The following is an 18,032-nucleotide window of genomic DNA, read 5'->3' as shown; positions in this document are numbered from 1 at the left end:
AAAAAAAAAAAGATTGAGACGCAAGAGATCACTCCCTTTGAATCCCTAAGTTGAGGGAGGAAATCCTGACACCCATTTCTAATCAAGAACTTGTTAAGTCCTTACAGGCTCTGCAGTCTACACATTTCCTCTTCTGCCATCACCACCCACAACCCAGAGAAGCCGACACCCTGTTGGCACCCGAGCCTGGATCCTTGGTGTGGATCAAGAAGTGAGACCTGTCCACTTTTGGACCCCGCTGTACTGGACCATACCCTGTTGTCCTGAGCACACCCATCACAATCACAGTAAAAAAAAACAAAACAAAAAAACACTGGACTGACCACCCACTTTAAGCCAGCCTCAACAGATCGTCAGATAAGTGAACTTTACAAAAGACTGCTGACGCCCTCAAGGTCAAACTGACCAAATGTGGCCCAACTGGTTCTTGTTAGGGCTAGCAGAGCCTCAACAGTCTCCCACTACTTATATGTGGTGGCTGACTTGGACCTTAGATGGGACAGAGATTCCTACTCAAAACCCCAAGTTATGTTTCCCTACTGGACCTTTTTAGATGTAAAAATAATAAAATAAGATGGGCCCCAATAAAAAATTTAGCCAGGGGTCTCCACCATTCTATCTGTGCCCTAGTACAAACAGCTATCATACTTGTGGGGATGCCACGGAAGATGGGGTATTCTTCTACTAGAGCTGGAGATGTAAAACTATCGCACCTTGGGCAGATAAAAAAAAAAAAAATCCCTTTTTGAGGGTTACTAGAGTCCCCTCACCAACCAATCATATATAAACTAAATGAATCAAGGATTTAAATCATGTACAAAAACTAGTGGGGAATGTAGAGTTAATGTGATGAGTTAATGTAAAACTAAATGTAAAAAATTACTCTGCTCAACTTTCTGTGACCTGCTTCCTTGTAAGACCGCAAGGAGGCTTGGTGTACTGTTGATAAATCATCAATAGACTGAGAGTTCCCAGAAAAGTGCTCCCAGAAAAAAATATATGCCGAGTAATGGTCACTCTGTCCGTAAAGGTACTGTTCTATGTTAAATGACAAATTTGTTTGCCAAACAGGATACGGTTTCTACCTTTAAATCTCTAGCTTTTTACCAAGATGGCACCGAAGGCAAAGAAGGAAACCCCTACCCCTCCCAAAGCTGAAGCCAAAGCAAAAGCTTTGAAGGCCAAAAAGGCCTGCTGAAAGGAATCCACAGCCACAAAAAGAAGATACGAACGTCACCCACCTTCCGCTGTCCCAAGACGCTCCGGCTCCGGAGGCAGCCCAAATATCTTCGGAAGAGCACCCCCAGGAGAAACAAGCTTGACCACTATGCCATCATCAAGTTCCCCCTGACCACAGAGTCAGCCATGAAGAAGATTGAGGACAACAATACACTCGTGTTCATTGTGGATGTCAAAGCCAATAAGCACCAAATCAAACAAGGTGTAAAGAAGCTCTATGACATCGATGTTGCCAAGGTCAATACCCTAATCAGGCCTGATGGAGAGAAGAAGGCATATGTTCGACTGGCTCCTGATTATGATGCACTGGATGTTGCCAACAAAATTGGGATCATCTAAACTGAGTCCAGCTGGCTAATTCTAAATATATACCTTTTTCTCAAAAAATAAATCAATCAATAAATAAAAATAAATAAAAAAAATAAAATAAAATCTCTATACTTCTAAGGCTCCTGGCTGTTTGCTTGCTCCTTGCGTGAGTATGGTCAAACAGTCCCAGGCCTGGTTATAAAAGGCTATTTAAATTTTAATTTGGACTCAGATCTGATTTCTGTGTTAAGAATCCATAACACAATCTAAAAGGTATAACAGATACAATGAGAGGGAAAGAAATTGTTCAATGGGAAGGAAAAACTGGGATGAGGAAAGGGACAACTGAAAAAAAGAAAAAAGTATACATAGGTATATATGCAGAATAGTTGGATAACTGTATTATCGATTTCTGCCGGCCTTTTCAAAGGAGCATGTAATGCTTAAATTTTTGTTTACTCTGATTTGTTTTTTCCTCTTTTGAATTTCTTATAACTTTTTTGTTAATGCTTTGTTTTTTCTGTCAAAGAATTTTATACTTTTATATCTGGTAATCTGGACAACTGGGATTTGAAGATAACATCACGTAGTACAGCAGCCATCGTTGAACCACTACTACTTTGTTTACTGAAATCTTGTTATCATTTCTAATGCTTATTTTTGGGGCTAGGGAGATGACTCAGTGGAATAAGCTCTTCCCTGGCAAGGGCAAGGGCCTGAGTTCAATCCCTGGTTCCACCAAAAAAAAAAAAAAAAAAAAAAAAAAGAGAGAGAGAGAGACTAATGTTTATTTTTTGTATCACTTTTTTATTCTTTAAAAGTTAAATAAAAATAATAAAAAAACACTGGTGAAATAGCTCAGCAGACTAAGTGCACCTGCTTATGCAAGCAAAGGGCCCGGGTTCAATCCCATAACCACACACTGCACTGGGATTGCACTCAGGCCCTTGTGTTTGCCAGGTCATGAGGATTTGATACAATATTCATTTGAATGTGCAGTGTAACTGATAATTATTCTACATCACTTAGGTGTTTTCTACAGGTACTCCTATACCATATACATTAACAAGGCCATGAAAAGAAAAACAAGGCCATTATCAGTGAAGCGTCACGTGAACATGGAGATTTCTCATGTGCTCCTCTTATGCTAACACCCACGATACTCTAGTTTGGTGATGCCGCTGGCATCGAGCAGTGCACGCTCCCACCACTGACACAGGACTTCTCTTTGGTAGTTCTTTCATGTATTTCTAGGTTACTGGAGGAACTGAAGGGTTTCTAGACATTTTCTTGTATTTAACTTCTTCAATGCATTTTAGTTGAAAAACCCTTCGAACATTGCTCATAGATATTCTGACTCTTTACTATGAATCCTCCATTTATTTAATATCATGTGGACTGAAAGTGGTCATGTTATTGACAAAAGGTTCTATCCCATCTGATTCATGTCAGCCTAAGTCAGCTTGTTTGCTTCATTTATGTATATGGTACAGGGTCTCACTACACAGCTCGGACTCAGAGTGATCCTGTTTTCAGCCTCCCCAGCACCTGGATTACAGGCAAGTGCCACCACGCCAACTCAGTTGGCCTCAGTGAGCCCTGGGGACGGGGCCATCAAGGCATGCAGGACTGGGGATCAACCCTGGTCCCTCCACTTGCTAAAGCAGGCACTTAGTCCACTGAGCTGTCTTGCCAGCTAAGGCATCTTATATATTCAGTTTCTATTCTTACTTTTGACTGTGTATGATGCTTAGTGCACTGAGAAGGCTTTGGTTTATTCTTTAGTCATTCTCCTATGGGAGAGTTCCTTCTATATCTCACAATACCTCTGAGTACTATATGGAGTCACACATTACTTACAGAGAACATTTCAGCAGTGCTTATGTGTTGTTCAAACACTTTGCATGCCAAAAACTTTCTGACATTACTTACATGCCATGGGTTTCTCTGCAGGATCATTCCTTTCATTTCCTTTCCAATGACTTTTCTACTGAAAGCTTTCTACAGTGTTTACGTACATGGTGTTTAACCCAAGTGTGAGTCTTTACATTTTACAGTTGTACTTTGTGCTGAAAGCCTTCTTGTGGCTTTTGTAGCATTTTCCTCTCCAGTGTGAGTCCTTTCAAGTCCTTCAATGACTACATGATGAAAGCTTTTCCACACTGCTCACATGTATAGATTTTTCTCTGCAGCAAGTCCTCTTAAACCTGATAATATTTGTATGTGCTGAAAGATTTGCCATATTGCTCACATGCATAGGACTCTTAAGTGAGTCCTTTCATGTACTTTACAATACTGTCTTGAACCAAAAGCTCTCCCACAGTGTTCACATACATAGGGTTTCTCACCTGTGTGAACCCTTTGATGTACCTGCAAATTACATTTTCTGCTGAAAGGTTTCCCACACTGCTTACATATATAAGGCTTCTCTGCAATGTGAGCTCTTTCATGTACTTGCAATCTAGCTTTTGTTGTAAAAGCTTTACTACACTGCTTACACACATATGGTTTCTCGCCAGTATGACTCCTTTCATGTGACTGGCAAGCGCCATTTGTATTGAAAGCTTTTCCACACTGCTTACATACATAGGGTTTCTCACCAGTGTGACTTCTTTCATGTACTTGACAAACACTTTTTGTGCTGAAAGCTTTAGCACATTGCTGACATGCATAAGGTTTCTCCCCAGTGTGCGTTCTTTCATGTACTCGACGAAGACTCTTTGTGCTGAAAGCTTTTCCACACTGCTGACACACATAGGGTTTCTCCCCAGTGTGACTTCTCTCATGTACTCGACAATGGGTTTTTGTGATGAAAGCTTTAGCACATTGCTGACATGCATAGGGTTTCTCCCCTGTGTGTGTTCTTTCATGTATTTCCCAATAAGCTCGGGTGCTGAAAGCTTTTTCACAATGCTTACATACATAGGCTTTCTCTGTGGTGTGAATCCTTTCATGTCCGTTGCAATGACTTTTTGTGCGAAAGGCTTTCCCACAGTGCTTACATGCATAGGGTCTCTCCCCCGTGTGAATCCTTTCATGTTCTTTACATTTACTTCTCCTGCTAAAAGCTTTCCCACAATGCTTACACACATAGGGTTTTTCCCCAGTGTGACTTCTTTCATGGATTTCACAATAAACACGGGTGTTGAATGCTCTGCCGCAGTGCTTACATGGATAGCCTTTCTCTACACTATGAATCCTTTCATGTTCTCTACACTGACTTATCCTGCTAAACGCTTTCCCACATTGATGGCATACATAGGGTTTTTCCCCAGTGTGAATTCTTTCATGTATTTTACAATAACCAGGGGTGTTGAAAGCTTTTCCACAGTGCCTGCATACATAGGGTTTGTCTCCAGTGTGTGCTCGTTCATGGACTTTGCAAGCACTGTGAGATGTAAAAGTTTTCCCACAGTGCTCGCATACATAGGGTTTGTCCCCAGTGTGGCTCTTTTCATGTATTTTACAATAGCCAGGGGTGTTGAAAGCTTTTCCACAGTGCCTGCATACATAGGGTTTGTCTCCAGTGTGTGCTCGTTCATGGACTTTGCAAGCCCTGTGAGTTGTAAAAGCTTTTCCACAGTGCTCGCATACATAGGGTTTGTCCCCAGTGTGGCTCTTTTCGTGTATTTTACAATAACCAGAGGTGCTGAAAGCTTTTCCACAGTGCCTGCATACATAGGGTTTGTCTCCAGTGTGTGCTCGTTCATGGACTTTGCAAGCCCTGTGAGTTGTAAAAGTTTTCCCACAGTGCTGACATACATAGGGCTTATCCCCAGTGTGGCTCTTTTCATGTATTTTACAATAAGCACGGGTGCTGAAAGCTTTCCCACATTGCTCACATACATAAGGTTTCTCCCCAGTGTGAGTTTGTTCATGTTTTTTGGAATCACTGCATCTGCTGAAAGCTTTCCCACACTGGTTACATACATAAGGTTTCACTCCGGTGTGAATTCTTTCAGGATTACTCACTGAAGTGTTATTGAAGGATTTTCCTTGGTATTTACTCTCATGGATGTTTTCTGTATAGTTAGGTTTTTCATGTGTCTGGATATTCTCATGAGAATTACAACCTTCTCCACATGGTGTGTACATATACACAGTCATCTCCCTGTCACCTATTTCATCAATTAGAATATTATTGTCTTTAATGCATGATTTGGCATCCGGTTCCTCTTCAATGGTACTTTCTTCAGTGAAATGAGAGGAAGATTTTTCACATGTCAAATATTTTTGGGTCTTCTCCCCAGGAATTGTCTTTGCACATTTCTGACAAGATTGACAAGACTGCAGTTTTGTGCAGGCTTTCCCATGTTTGTTACAGGTAGGCAAGTTCCCTTGAAATCCCTGATTCCTGTGTGGTTTGAGTGCAGTGTTAGCCATGGTGGGCCCATGTACCGATGAATGATCATCATGAGCCCTTCTATAGGAAAGGCTTTCACCAGTTTTCACATCAATAACTTTCATGTGCACATCTAGATCTGGAGTCTGAGAATTTATTTCTTCATGTCGATACAATAATTTATATTGAGAGGATTTCTCCATACCTACACTTCTGTAAAAGTGGACAGAAAAAAATAAAATAAAATAAACCAATCACATTTAACAGTGTTTTAGAAATGATTGACTGTGAAGAGTTCTGGCTTGATGTCCCCTAGGAATATTTAATCATCCACCCACTATACACCCTGCATGATTGCTTGGACACAGATTTTACCCAAACAGCAGGATGCATATGCCAGTTGGTAATATGCCCACTTGCTATACATAACCCCTACTTTCATCTTGAGGAATTGGAACACATCTTGATGAAACATGTCCCATACACTGTGTTTTGCTATGTTTTCCTCCATGACTCCATCCTTTCCCTTCCACAGAGCCTCTTCACCCACTGCAAAATAGCTGCCTTTTTTAAAAGAAACCCAACCATCTCTTTTTGTACTCCTTTATTCATGTTTTTGCAATTCTCATGAAAAATGTAACTTATGATAGTGAAAGTTCTCTGACTTACTTAATCTAGCGTTACGGACTCTAATCCCATCCACCCACTGGCAAATGCCATCACTTCAATGTTTTGTGTATAAAACTATGCCGTTATGTGTGTACCTTGCACATTTCTCAATGCTGGAAAATGAACCCAGGGATTTAGAACTGAGATAAATCCAATGGTTTTCATTTATATTTTTATTTTTATTTTATTTTATTATTTTTTTTTTTTTTTATGGTCAGCTCAGCCCACCCTGGGGGTGGGGCTGGCATGGCATGTGGTGCTGGAGATCGAACCGAGGTCCCTGCATGCTTGCCTAAGCAGACGCTTTAGACCACTGAGCTATCTCGCCAGCCCCCTCATTTATATTTTGAGAAACTCTCGTGAATCAAGTAGTTGCCCAGGCTAGGGATGAAGGCACGATCTTCCTGCTAAGGTTGTCTGAGTGCTACGGTTCCAAGCATGCTCCTTTTATACCCCAGGTTATCCCACATTTCCCTAATCAATTCACCTGCAAATGGGCATTTAGGACTTTTCCAGAGCTCAGATTTCTAAGTAGTGCTGCTAACATGGGTATGTGTGCATCAGTGTCTTTGGGTTATCCAACACTGAGGAGAACATATTGCACATTAACAGTTCCACCAACAATACAGGGCTGCACCTTCTGATACTTTGGAATGTGAATGGAGTGTGTGCTGTGGAGGACTCTTCAAAAGCAGTGATCACCAAAACAGAGGCATTTGCTTGTACTTTCAATGCATCCACAAATTAGCAATTTTATAAGAAAACATTTCTAACATACTGAACTAAATACAGTATCACTTATATAAACTTACATGTTTGAGATGAAAGAGGACATTTATTTATGTTTATTTTTGGCAGAACCAGGGATTGAACTCAGGGTCCTGTGCTTGCTACGCAAGCACTTACTCCACTGAGCCATCTCTCTGGCCCCCAAAAGAGGACTTTTAAAAATATAATTATTCTAATTATACATGCATTTAATTAGAACTTAACTCAGAGTGACGCATTTGCTTTATATACTTCTGTCCTCAATGGTTAAACGCAGTTTCATTCAATGTATCTATCAGCATAGAAGATACCTTATTAGTTCTTTTTTGTAATGACAGGATCTCTGTCTATAATATCAGCTGGCTTTGAATTCACAGCATAGCCCAGGCTGACCTGCAACTTGCAGCAATTTTTTTCTATAATTTCTCAATTATGGGGACTCTACATAGGCGCCACTGTGCCATTTCAACTTTACATCAGATCAAAATCTCACTTTTGCCATAATATATTCCCATCTACATTTCAGACATTGAAATGTTTCACAGAATCAACTGTCAGAATACAGACAGATCTTAAAATGTATAAAGCTATAGAGAAATTTTGTGATAAAACAATTTGAACGTGGTCTTGTTTGTTTAGTTTGCTTGGGTTCACTATTCTGACACTTGCACACGTAACTCTTAGGAAGGCAATTACCTTGGAATTTTCCCGCAACTGCTATGCTCATCTTCAATGTTTTGTGCACCTGAGATCCTTCCTAAAGTGCAGAGACAAATACAATGTTGACTTGCGACATGTACCAAAGTCAATAGACAGCAGTTAGATTCATGGTAGAAATGTAAACATGCGCGGAACATGCATCATATTTCCATCTTGCTGCTAATGAAACTCTGCTGACAAGCATGATCCAACGCTCTCTAAGTGCATAAATGAGAGAACAGTATCTTGCTTACCTATGGAAGCCAGGTTCCTGAAGTTTTCCCACATCACATCTCTGTAGAGCTTCCTCTGGGATGGATCCAGCAACGCCCACTCCTCCCTAGAGAAGTTCAGAGCCACGTCCTCGAAGGTCACTGCCTCCTACACCATCAGACATGGATTTCAAGAAGAAGAGTGAGATCTCAACAAAATGCATCTCAATTATACTCAAAAGTCTCAGCGAGGTTGACATCTCCAAAGTTTACGCTTCTCACTGGACCAACACCTATTCTCCACCTATACACACTTGTCATACAGGAAATTTGATGGTGCACTAGAATACACTGCAGTAGAATGCACTGCAAGCCCAAGGCAGAACTCAAATTCTGCTTCTCCAGCTGGCTAAGCCCAGATTTACTCGTACAGTGCTACCCTGAAAGGGTCCTCCAAGGAGTCTAGAAAATCAAATCTAAAGCAGGAAAATATCTGGTGAATTACTGAGGATAAAAGAAAATAGGTTTTTTTTTTCCCCTCAACTTATTACTCAGAGAATTGATCTTTTCTTCTGTGATTCTACTTAGCCAATATTTTGAAAGTCCAACTTGTTTTCATAGATAAATCATTAGTACAACACTAAGTTAAATGAATAATGACTTGGAAGACTAATGAAAAACTACTTAGTTTTGGAGAGTACCTGAGCACAGTAAAACTGGACTAAGGAAATAATACCATTTATACCAAAGTTTAGTGATCTGGAAGTTGGAGAAAGAAATGGGGGGGGTATGATGAAAATACATACGAAATGTGTGTTTCATCAAGATTTTACAGGAGGGGCCGGGGAGATGGCTCAGTGGAATAAGCACTTCCCCGGCAAGTGCAAGGGCCTGAGTTCAATCCCACGTTCCGCCAAAAAGAAAAAAAAAAAAGAATAAGCACTTGCCTGGCAAGTGCACGAGCCTGAGTTCAATCTCCGGTTCCTCCAAAAACAAACCAACAAACAAACAAACAAAGCCAAAAGAATTGACCTTCTGAAATATTTTGGGAGCCAGGGAGATAGCTCAGTAGAATAAGCACTTGCCTGGCAGGTGCAAGGGCCTGAGTTCAATCCCTGGTTCTACTAAAAAAAAAAAAAGATTTTACAAACTGAATAGGCACTCACAATGAAAGAAAAAAATTTTCCTTTCACACACATCCAAATGTGACAGCTTCTTTCAGGTACAGGAGTTTCTACACTAGCTCTGGGGGCAGTGCTCTATGAGCGAAGAATGACAAGCAGCCTAAAGAAAAGGAGACCTTCAACGAGCTCACATGCACACAGAATGTCTTGGTTACATTTTCCCCACTGCAGAGACAAAATTCTCAACACATAAAATTTAACAAGCAAATGACTGCTGTGGCTCAGAGTTTGCAGAGCCCTCTGCCCATTTTGTCTGGCTCCCAGGAAGGGCGGCCCGGCAGGGGAGTGTGGCAGAGGGGAATGGCCCAGGGCAGGCAGGAGGAGACAAAAGCAGAGAGCAGGAGGCAGCAACCAGTAGCAGCAACTCTCCTCTTACATTAAACCCAGGCTTCCCAGGTGGTGCTCACACTCTTAATCCTAGACTTCCATCACAAATCAACCCCATTTTAACAAACGATAGATCCTTGCACCTCTAAAAAGCCCCACATGACTCCATGAGGCTTTGGGGGCTTATCCTACTACAAGCCGTATATCACACAAAGGAGTGTTACTGGCATTCTGTGCAATAAAGCATGCAAGGAGAAACAGGGATCTTTTTATGCCTGGTGTGATAATTAAAGTTACATCTTGAAACAAGAGATATCTGAACACATTTGGCAGAAGAAAGAAAATGGTTTTCCACTGAAGAAAATCATGAAGTTATCAGAACTACAGTTAGAAATTCAGATGTTGAAAATCATGGTAGTCTATAAATGATAGCATATTCTATAAAAGAATCTGTGTAACAAATCAAAACTGAACACAAAAGAAAGAAAAACATTTAAACTTCATGAGAGAACAGCCAATAAAATATAAGGTCCAAGCTAGGTACACTGCCTATATCTGTAATCCCAACATTCAGGAGGCTGAGGCAGAAGGGTGCTGTGCATTGGAGACCAGCCTGGGCAACAAAGTGAGCTCATGGCAGCCTGGACGTCACAGTAAAACCCTGTCTCAAAAAGAGAAAAAAGAAAGAAAGAAAAAAGAAAAGAAAGGGAAAAGGAAGAAGGAAAAGGAAAGATAAGATCCCTGACTTTATCTGAGGAAATAGGCAACAGAATAGAATTGGGGAAAGTCACAACTAGTAGGTAGACATGCAAAAATGAAGGATGAAGGCCGGCTAGATAGCTCAGCGGACTAAAGTGCCTGCTGAGGTAGGCGCATAAGGACCAGGGTTCAATCCCCTGTGTGCTGTGCCAGCCCCGCCCCACCCCACCCCCAGGGCTTGCTGAGAGGATGACTGAGACCAGGCGAGGTGGTGCACACCTGTAATCTCAGTGTTTGGGAGGCTGAAAACAGGAGGATCACTACAAGTCTGATCTGTGTAGTGAGACCCTGTAGCCCCTGTCCTAAATACAAAAATGAAGGATGAACTGGTACACTTCACAGCCATGTTCTGTACTCTGGAGTATTCCAAGCTATGTACATCAGTGACTGGATTGCAATTCTAGACAATACAGGAGATGTCAGTCCTGGAGACAACTGGGATTTTTTTTTTTTTTTTGCATCTATTAAAACTTATATTTGAAAAAATGCAACCAAGCACCCACTAGAATTGAGAGGAAACCACTTTGCCCCTGACACAGGCATGGCCACGTATGAAACATAGCAAGACACAGGAACCACGTGGAATGACTTCTCGTGGGACTCATTTCTACGGCACTCATGGAATATTCTGAGGTCCAAAATCTAGAAGGCAGCTGCACAGTGACACCCACAGAGGATAAAGGAATAAGCAACAGCAGAGTGAAGAGTGCAGTACATGCACAGCGCAGGCAAGGAAGCAGCTGATGGGGCTTCCCCTGCACACGCTTCACCTTGGCCAAAGCTCCCTTTAAGATGTTTCTGATTTCCTGTAATATTTGTATTGTCACAACTGCTACATCCCACCAAAAGCTCTGTCGAGAATAAATTAACTGGAAATCACAGACGTGCTACGTGGCCACGAAACTCATGCTTACCTGCCTGCACTCTAATGTGGAAAGTGACAGGCATTTACAGAGCGAGCACAGCCGGCAGCAGCATGGAAGGTGGACAGCAGGAGGAGTGAAAGCACAGCTCTCCCTAACCTCACGCCTCACATACAGCGGAACCTGCATCCACCACGAACCCAACCATGAGACCAGGCGTGAAAGTGCTACTGCCTTTAAAATGCTGTATCTGAAGAAAAGTCTGTGTGAATTTGTTCCTTAGCACTGAGACAAAATACCCAACCCCCACAATTTAAAGGACAAACAATGGATTTGGGTTCACAGCTTATAGAGATTTCAGACCTCAGTCAAAGAAGTGCAAAACAGAGTGGCTTGGCGGAGGGGCAGAGCACACAGGAAGCTGGCTCAAGGCACGGCCGGGAAGCAGCAGTCACCTACATACACTTTGAGGCCACACCCACAGTGACCGCTTCTTCCCCCAACTAACCAACCAGCTCTAAATCCGCGACACCACACCCATAAGCAGACAGCCACAAAGGCCCACCTGCAGTCACATGACCTGTAGTCACATGACTAGAGTGCTCTACCCTGCAAAACGATCTTTCAATACTGGAAGAAATAAAGATACTGCACAACACAGAACAGCTCAGGTAATGAATGACCACAGAAAAGCACTTCAAGTGTTGTAAAGGACGTTCCAGGCAGACAAAACAAGGCCTAAAATTCCACGAACCACAACAGAAGGAAGCCACCAGGCAAGTGTACTGGGCACCACGGAAGCTGGAAATCCGTCAAAGGTGTGAAAGCAGAACTAGGCCTCAGCGTCTACAGCAGTCAAGCTACCTCAGTCCTGGGATAAGCGAGCATCCTGACAGGTTACTGTCACCTATTAGTCACTAGGCAACCTTGTGTCACATATTACTACTTTACAAGGGTATAAATAAACGTCCATATTGTTGCTGGGTGGGGGGGGCGGGAGAGGGGAGAAGTCTTCACCTAACCCAGCTCTTGTCTTCCCCTCACTCCTGATGTCATTCCTTCCAGAGGACAATGTATCACACTGAGAGACCAAGAATCCCTTCACAAAGCAAACAAACACAGGGAGGGAAGGAAAGAAGGGGACGCCAACAATAGGCATGACATGACCAGGACAAGTCAATACCTACCAGTTGTAAGCATCAGTATCAATGGCCTGGGTTCACCAATCAACAGACACAGACTAGAAGGATGAATCAAGAAGTGGGATCCAAAAATATGCTGCAGAACAGAAACACACTGAACCTGAGTCTGGTGCTGCCTGCCTGCAACCCCAGGCTGAGGCAGGAGAACTGCAGCAAGTTCAAGGCCACCCAGGGCTACACAGGGCGATCCTGAACCACATACCTATATACCATGATGCTCTCTCTCAAAAAAGGAAACACACATAATTTGAAAAGAAATTCATGGACTGAAACTCAAAGACTAGAAAATAATATTCCATGCAAGAAGAACTCACAAAAAAGCAGGAGCAGCTATTGTATTTTCAGACAAAATGCATTTCAAGTCAAGACTGATCAAATGAGACAAAAAAGGTCACTACATCCCTCTAAGGGGCACAGTTCAAGAATAAAACATAACAGACGTAAACATATATGCTGCAAATACAAGGGAACCCAAGCCTAAACAACAAATACTAAAGGGCATAAAAAATCAAATAAGCACTCATATAATTGTACTGGGGACTCAACAGCCCACTGTCACTACAGTGACTAATCGTCTACACCAAAAAATCAACTCTGAAATAACACAACTGAAAGAAACAAACAATGTAAATGAGCAGAGTCTTATACAAATGGACGCAGCAGATGTCCTGCGTGCTCCGCCACACACCCCCAGAAGACGCGTCCCTCTGAGCTGCACACAGGGACGTTCTCCCGGGGGACACACACTAACCCACAGAACATGCTTCGGTCAATGCACAGGAACTGAAATTCTCCCACGCATGTTACCTGACCACAGTACAACGAAACTGGAAACCACAGGCAAAAGAAACCACAAGACCTCCACAAGCACATGGAAATTATATTCAGTCCTTCTGAACGATCGGTGGGTCACAGATGAAATTAAAGAGATTAGACGGTTTCTACAACTAAGTGATAATTAAAAACAACTTGCCTGAGCTTATGGGATGCAAGGAAAGCTAAGAAAGGAACTGCTGGCAGTGAATACCCTGTCAGGAAAATGGAGCAGGACCATATAAACTTAATGTGGAACCTCAAACTTCTAGAAAAAGAAGGGCAGACTAAGCCAAAGCTTGTATAAAGGAACAAATTATAAAGACCAAAGGGCCGGCCAAATAGTTCAGCAGATTAAAGTGTCTGCAAGGGGGCGCAGGGGCTGGGGGTTTGATCCTCAAGCCTGCCATGCCGGCCCAGGGCACGCTGAGAGGGCGACTGAGACTGGGCGTGGTGGCCGGCACCTGTAATCCCAGCTCTTGGGAGGCTGTGAACAGGCGGATCACTATGAGTCCAATCTAGTAGTGAGACCCTGAACACCCTGTAGACCCTTCCCTAAAATATATGAAAAACAACAAATTATAAAGACCAGAGCAGACGTTACTGCTTACAGACTAAAAATAGTACAATGAATCAACAAATCACAGTTGATCCTTTGAAAATTTAAATACAATGGACAAATCCTTAGCCAATCTTATCCAAAAAGTAAAGACTCAAATCCACATAATTATGAATAAAAAGGTGGAAGTCACAACAGACCCTGCATAAATCAAGATCATCTACACCTTCTCCAATAACTTCTATTCAGGGGCCGGGGAGATGGCTCAGTGGAATAACTGCTTCACTGGCAAGCACAAGGGCCTGAGTTCAATCCCTGGTTCCCGAAGGGGGGAAAAAAATACTCCAATAACTTTTATTCTGACAACATTAAAAACACAGAAAACAATGGACCAAAACCTACTTACATATGAATTACCAAACTGAATCAATAAGATATATAAATCCCAAATGAAACAATATCAGTTAACAAAATCGAAGATAAAATTAAAAACCTACACAACAAAGAAAATGCCAAACCCTGAAGGACTGAATCACACAAGAAATTTAGAAGATTTAACACCAGTGCTGCTCAGATTCTTTAATGAAACGCAAAGAGAAGCAGTATTCCCAAATTCACTTCTGAAAGAAAGCATTAACCTCTTACCCAAACCGTAGAAGAACCCAACTAAGAGAACTACAGGCCAACCTCCCTAACTGGCATAGATACAAAAGCCTCAGTAACATACTGGCAAAGAGAATGCAGCCAAGCGTTTGCCCCATGAGGGTCAGTGAGATGGCTCAGAGAACCACAGCGCCCGCTTGGCAAAGCTCAGGCAAGCCCAGGGATGCAGTTCCATCCCCTGCACACAGACAGTGCCAGCCCCACCCTGAGCGGGCTGAGCCAGCCAGAGCCTGGGTGTGGTGGCACACACCTGTAACCCCAGCCCTGGGAGGTTGAAAACAGGAGAACCACTATCCCAGCCTGGCTGCATAGTGCAACCCTGTAATGACCAAATACATTAACAAAAAAAAAAGAATGATACCCCATGACCAAATATGATTCATCCCAGGGATGCAGGGATGGTTCAACAAATGTAAATAAATGGAATGCACCACATTAACAGAGCAAGGACAAACATCATATTTCATCTTAATAGGGGGGGAAACCCTTTTGGCAAAGTCCAGCACCTATTCATGATAAAAGCCTGACAGAAAAATCAAGAGATCATCTTTTTCTGAACGGAATAAGTCATCGTGACAAGCCAATAGCTAACATGGTAATTCACACTAAAGGGACAAAAAAGGAAAGCACTTAGTCTCAGGAGTCAGGCAAGGAGTCCACTGTCTCCACTTTGGTTCAGCATAGTCTTGGCAACTTTAGCTACAGCAATTAGAACAGAGAGAGAAAAGGAATAATGACAGGAAAGGAAGAAATGAATGATCATCATGCACAAATCATATGATAGTCCACGTGGAAAACTCAAAAATGCCACTGAAAAACTGCTAGACTTAATAAGCAAATTGAGTAGCATAGTGGGTACAAAATATCATGCAAAAAGTTCTTATACGTGAATAACAAACTCACTGAGAGAAATTAGGAAACAATGCTCCTGTGGTCACTAGCAGTCAAACAAATTAAAAACCTCAGAATCAGTGTAATGAAGGATGTAAAAGGCCTCAGTTCTCTGAAAAATGAGGTTGAAGAGGGTATCAGAAAGTGCAGCTAGGGCTGGCCAAATAGCTCAGTGGATGAAAGTGCGTTTGCAGGCCTTGGCGTTGAATTCCTGAGCCTAGCGTGCTGGCCGGTCCCGGTCCCGCCCCCGCCCCCGCCCCCGGGGTGCACTGAGAGGGCAGTTGAGACTGGGCATGCCTGTAATCCCAGTTTTTAGGAGGCTGTAAACAGGCGGATCACTATGAGTCAGATCTAGTAGAGAGAACCTGAGGACCCTTCCCTAAAATACAAAACAAACAAAGACATGTTCCTTTGTTTTGGGAGATATTTCTGGAATATCTGGACAAATTCATAATAAAATGGTAACTATCGCAGAAGGATCAGGCAGGGGCCAGGGAAATGGCTCAGAAGAGTAAGTGCTTGCCTGGCAAGCAAGCGCAAGGGCCTGAGTTTGATCCCCAGTCACACACACACACACACACACACACACACACCATTAAAAAAAAAAGGATCAGGCAGAACAGTGCACTGTACTCCCTGGCTATTCACCCAGGGTGTCCAGCTGCTGACAGAGCAGGGACGCCTGACTGCTGTCCATCACCATAAGCAGGTGCTGTACCATGTACCTCTAGAGACAGAAGGAAATAAATTACAAGACCAAAAGATTTCCACTACATAATTTCTCTGTTTTCTTAAAGATTTAACACTCAGGTATTCAAGCATGTTATACACAAACATCCTAAAACATTTACTCCACATGGAAACGCAGTCCTCCTGCACCGTCCAGGCTGCGCTGGCGGCTCAAAGCTCAGCCTCAGCCTCCCAAGCAGCTGGGGTGGAAGGCGGGCACCACCAGGCCTCGCTGATGCGTACTCGACTCAGGCAGGGAAATGGGGGGGGGGGGAATCACAGTGCTTAGAGGCCCAACCCTGAATGGGAAGATTGCTACACGCCTGTCTCCTCAGCAGGGAGGGAGGTGGACACAGTAGCCAACGCCCTCCCCCTAGCCTGGGCAGTGAGTAGGCCCAGATCTCACAAACTGAATACAGAAGTAGGGACACGGAGCTCAGGGCAGAATGTCTGCCTTCAGTCCACCAGCAATAAACAATGTCCAAAGCATCTGGGAACCAGGAGAACGCCCTCCCTGTTCCACTTCAGTGATGAGGCCCACCCAGGTATCTTACCTCCAAGAGCAGTTTCCTAACGTCCACTCTTCCCTCACCAAGAGGTAGAGCATCAGTAATAGGAGAAGACACAGTCACGGGGCCTGGCACTAGGCTCCCCTGCACAGACCTCCGACCCTCTCAGGCCAGGAGAGCATACAGCCCCTAAGTTTTTGTCACCCTGAAAACACTGACCTAAGGGCAAGATCACTGTTGCCAATATCCCCAGCACTTTCTTTGGTGTTCTAAACTCTGGGAGGCCTCATTAAAACAGCCTGACTTGCAGGAACAGCCATCTAGCTGTGGAAAAGGACCTGAGGCTGAGGCGTGTGATCAGCCATGTGGATGAGAAGTAATGTAGAAGAGGCAGGAGCCACAGCGGCAGCCCAAGACTGAACTCCCTCAGGAAATGCACATGCAGCCTTCTGTGCTATGAGGAGCTGCAAGGGCAAAAATCATCGTGTTTTTTTTTTTTTTTAAATCCCAATTTTCTTTAAACCTTAACGAGGTAAGGAAACTGGTTTGAAAACCTGAGCTTCCAATGGTCATTTTCAATACAGAGTTGCCTTGCTCAGTGGCCACTTGATAAATGACCAAATCACCATGCACTGTTTATTTCTAACAGCTCTGGCTGGAGCAGCCATGCACCGAGGAAGCTTCCAGCAATCAGGGAGCCACTGTTCTGATTCCCGACGCAAATTCCCCTAATGTAGCAATGGCCGAGACCCAGGGGAAGAGTGAATAAGGGACAGGGCCCTCAAGGAAATAGAGACAGGTCCTCTGTGTCACAGCACTCAGCCAAGCTGACAATCTGCAGGTTCACACTGTGTTCCTGTAAGGACAGACTGCTACTTTAGGCTACTCATTTGCTAAATGAGTTTGGGTTAGTCCATGAAACTCAGCCCCCTAGCAAGAAGTGCAATAACCAATCACCAATGACCCTGGGAAGGAGTGGAACTGGGGTCCTCACCATATGAAATAAACACAACTCCAGGTGTGTCGCTGACCAGTGTGGAGGACCACGTGAGCAGCTCTTTAAAAGAAGAGCTACTGTCTCCGTTTTGACTGACCCTGACCCTATTTCCTCCTATTGATATGTACAGAGCTGGCTGGGACTGCTGTTTATCCTTCAAATGGCCTTAAGCTATGTGCATTGGTCTAGCTGAGGTGCTAGTGACAGTCTCTGAAGGTGGCATGCGTGTTTCCCTGGTAACCTACACCAGCTGCTCTTTAATGTGAGCCCGGTCGAGACAGGATAAAGAGCCAATGCT

The 18,032-nt window shown here is 43.3% G+C and overlaps 2 protein-coding genes across 2 annotated transcripts in view; one reads left to right on the top strand and one right to left on the bottom strand.

The window, feature by feature from the left end:
* The window catches only part of LOC111814145 (zinc finger protein 431-like), a 629,125-nt gene that overhangs the window by 528,841 nt on the left and 82,252 nt on the right, over window positions 1–18,032 (top strand). The gene's annotated exons all lie outside the window — the stretch shown is intronic.
* LOC111814144 (zinc finger protein 709-like) lies at window positions 3,190–17,806 on the bottom strand. Its single transcript, XM_023706898.1, has 4 exons — window positions 17,732–17,806; window positions 8,281–8,407; window positions 8,024–8,084; window positions 3,190–6,103 (listed from the first exon to the last, which is right to left on the bottom strand). Exons 1-4 carry the CDS (start codon window positions 17,732–17,734, stop codon window positions 3,796–3,798), a joined length of 2,499 nt encoding a protein of 832 aa, XP_023562666.1. The 5' UTR covers window positions 17,735–17,806; the 3' UTR covers window positions 3,190–3,795.

The sequence above is a fragment of the Octodon degus genome, unplaced genomic scaffold (genome assembly GCF_000260255.1).
Source record: "Octodon degus isolate 3935 unplaced genomic scaffold, OctDeg1.0 scaffold00274, whole genome shotgun sequence".
NCBI lineage: Eukaryota > Metazoa > Chordata > Mammalia > Rodentia > Octodontidae > Octodon > Octodon degus.
Note: the sequence above shows the minus strand (reverse complement) of the source record. Positions and strands in the feature narration are given on the sequence as shown.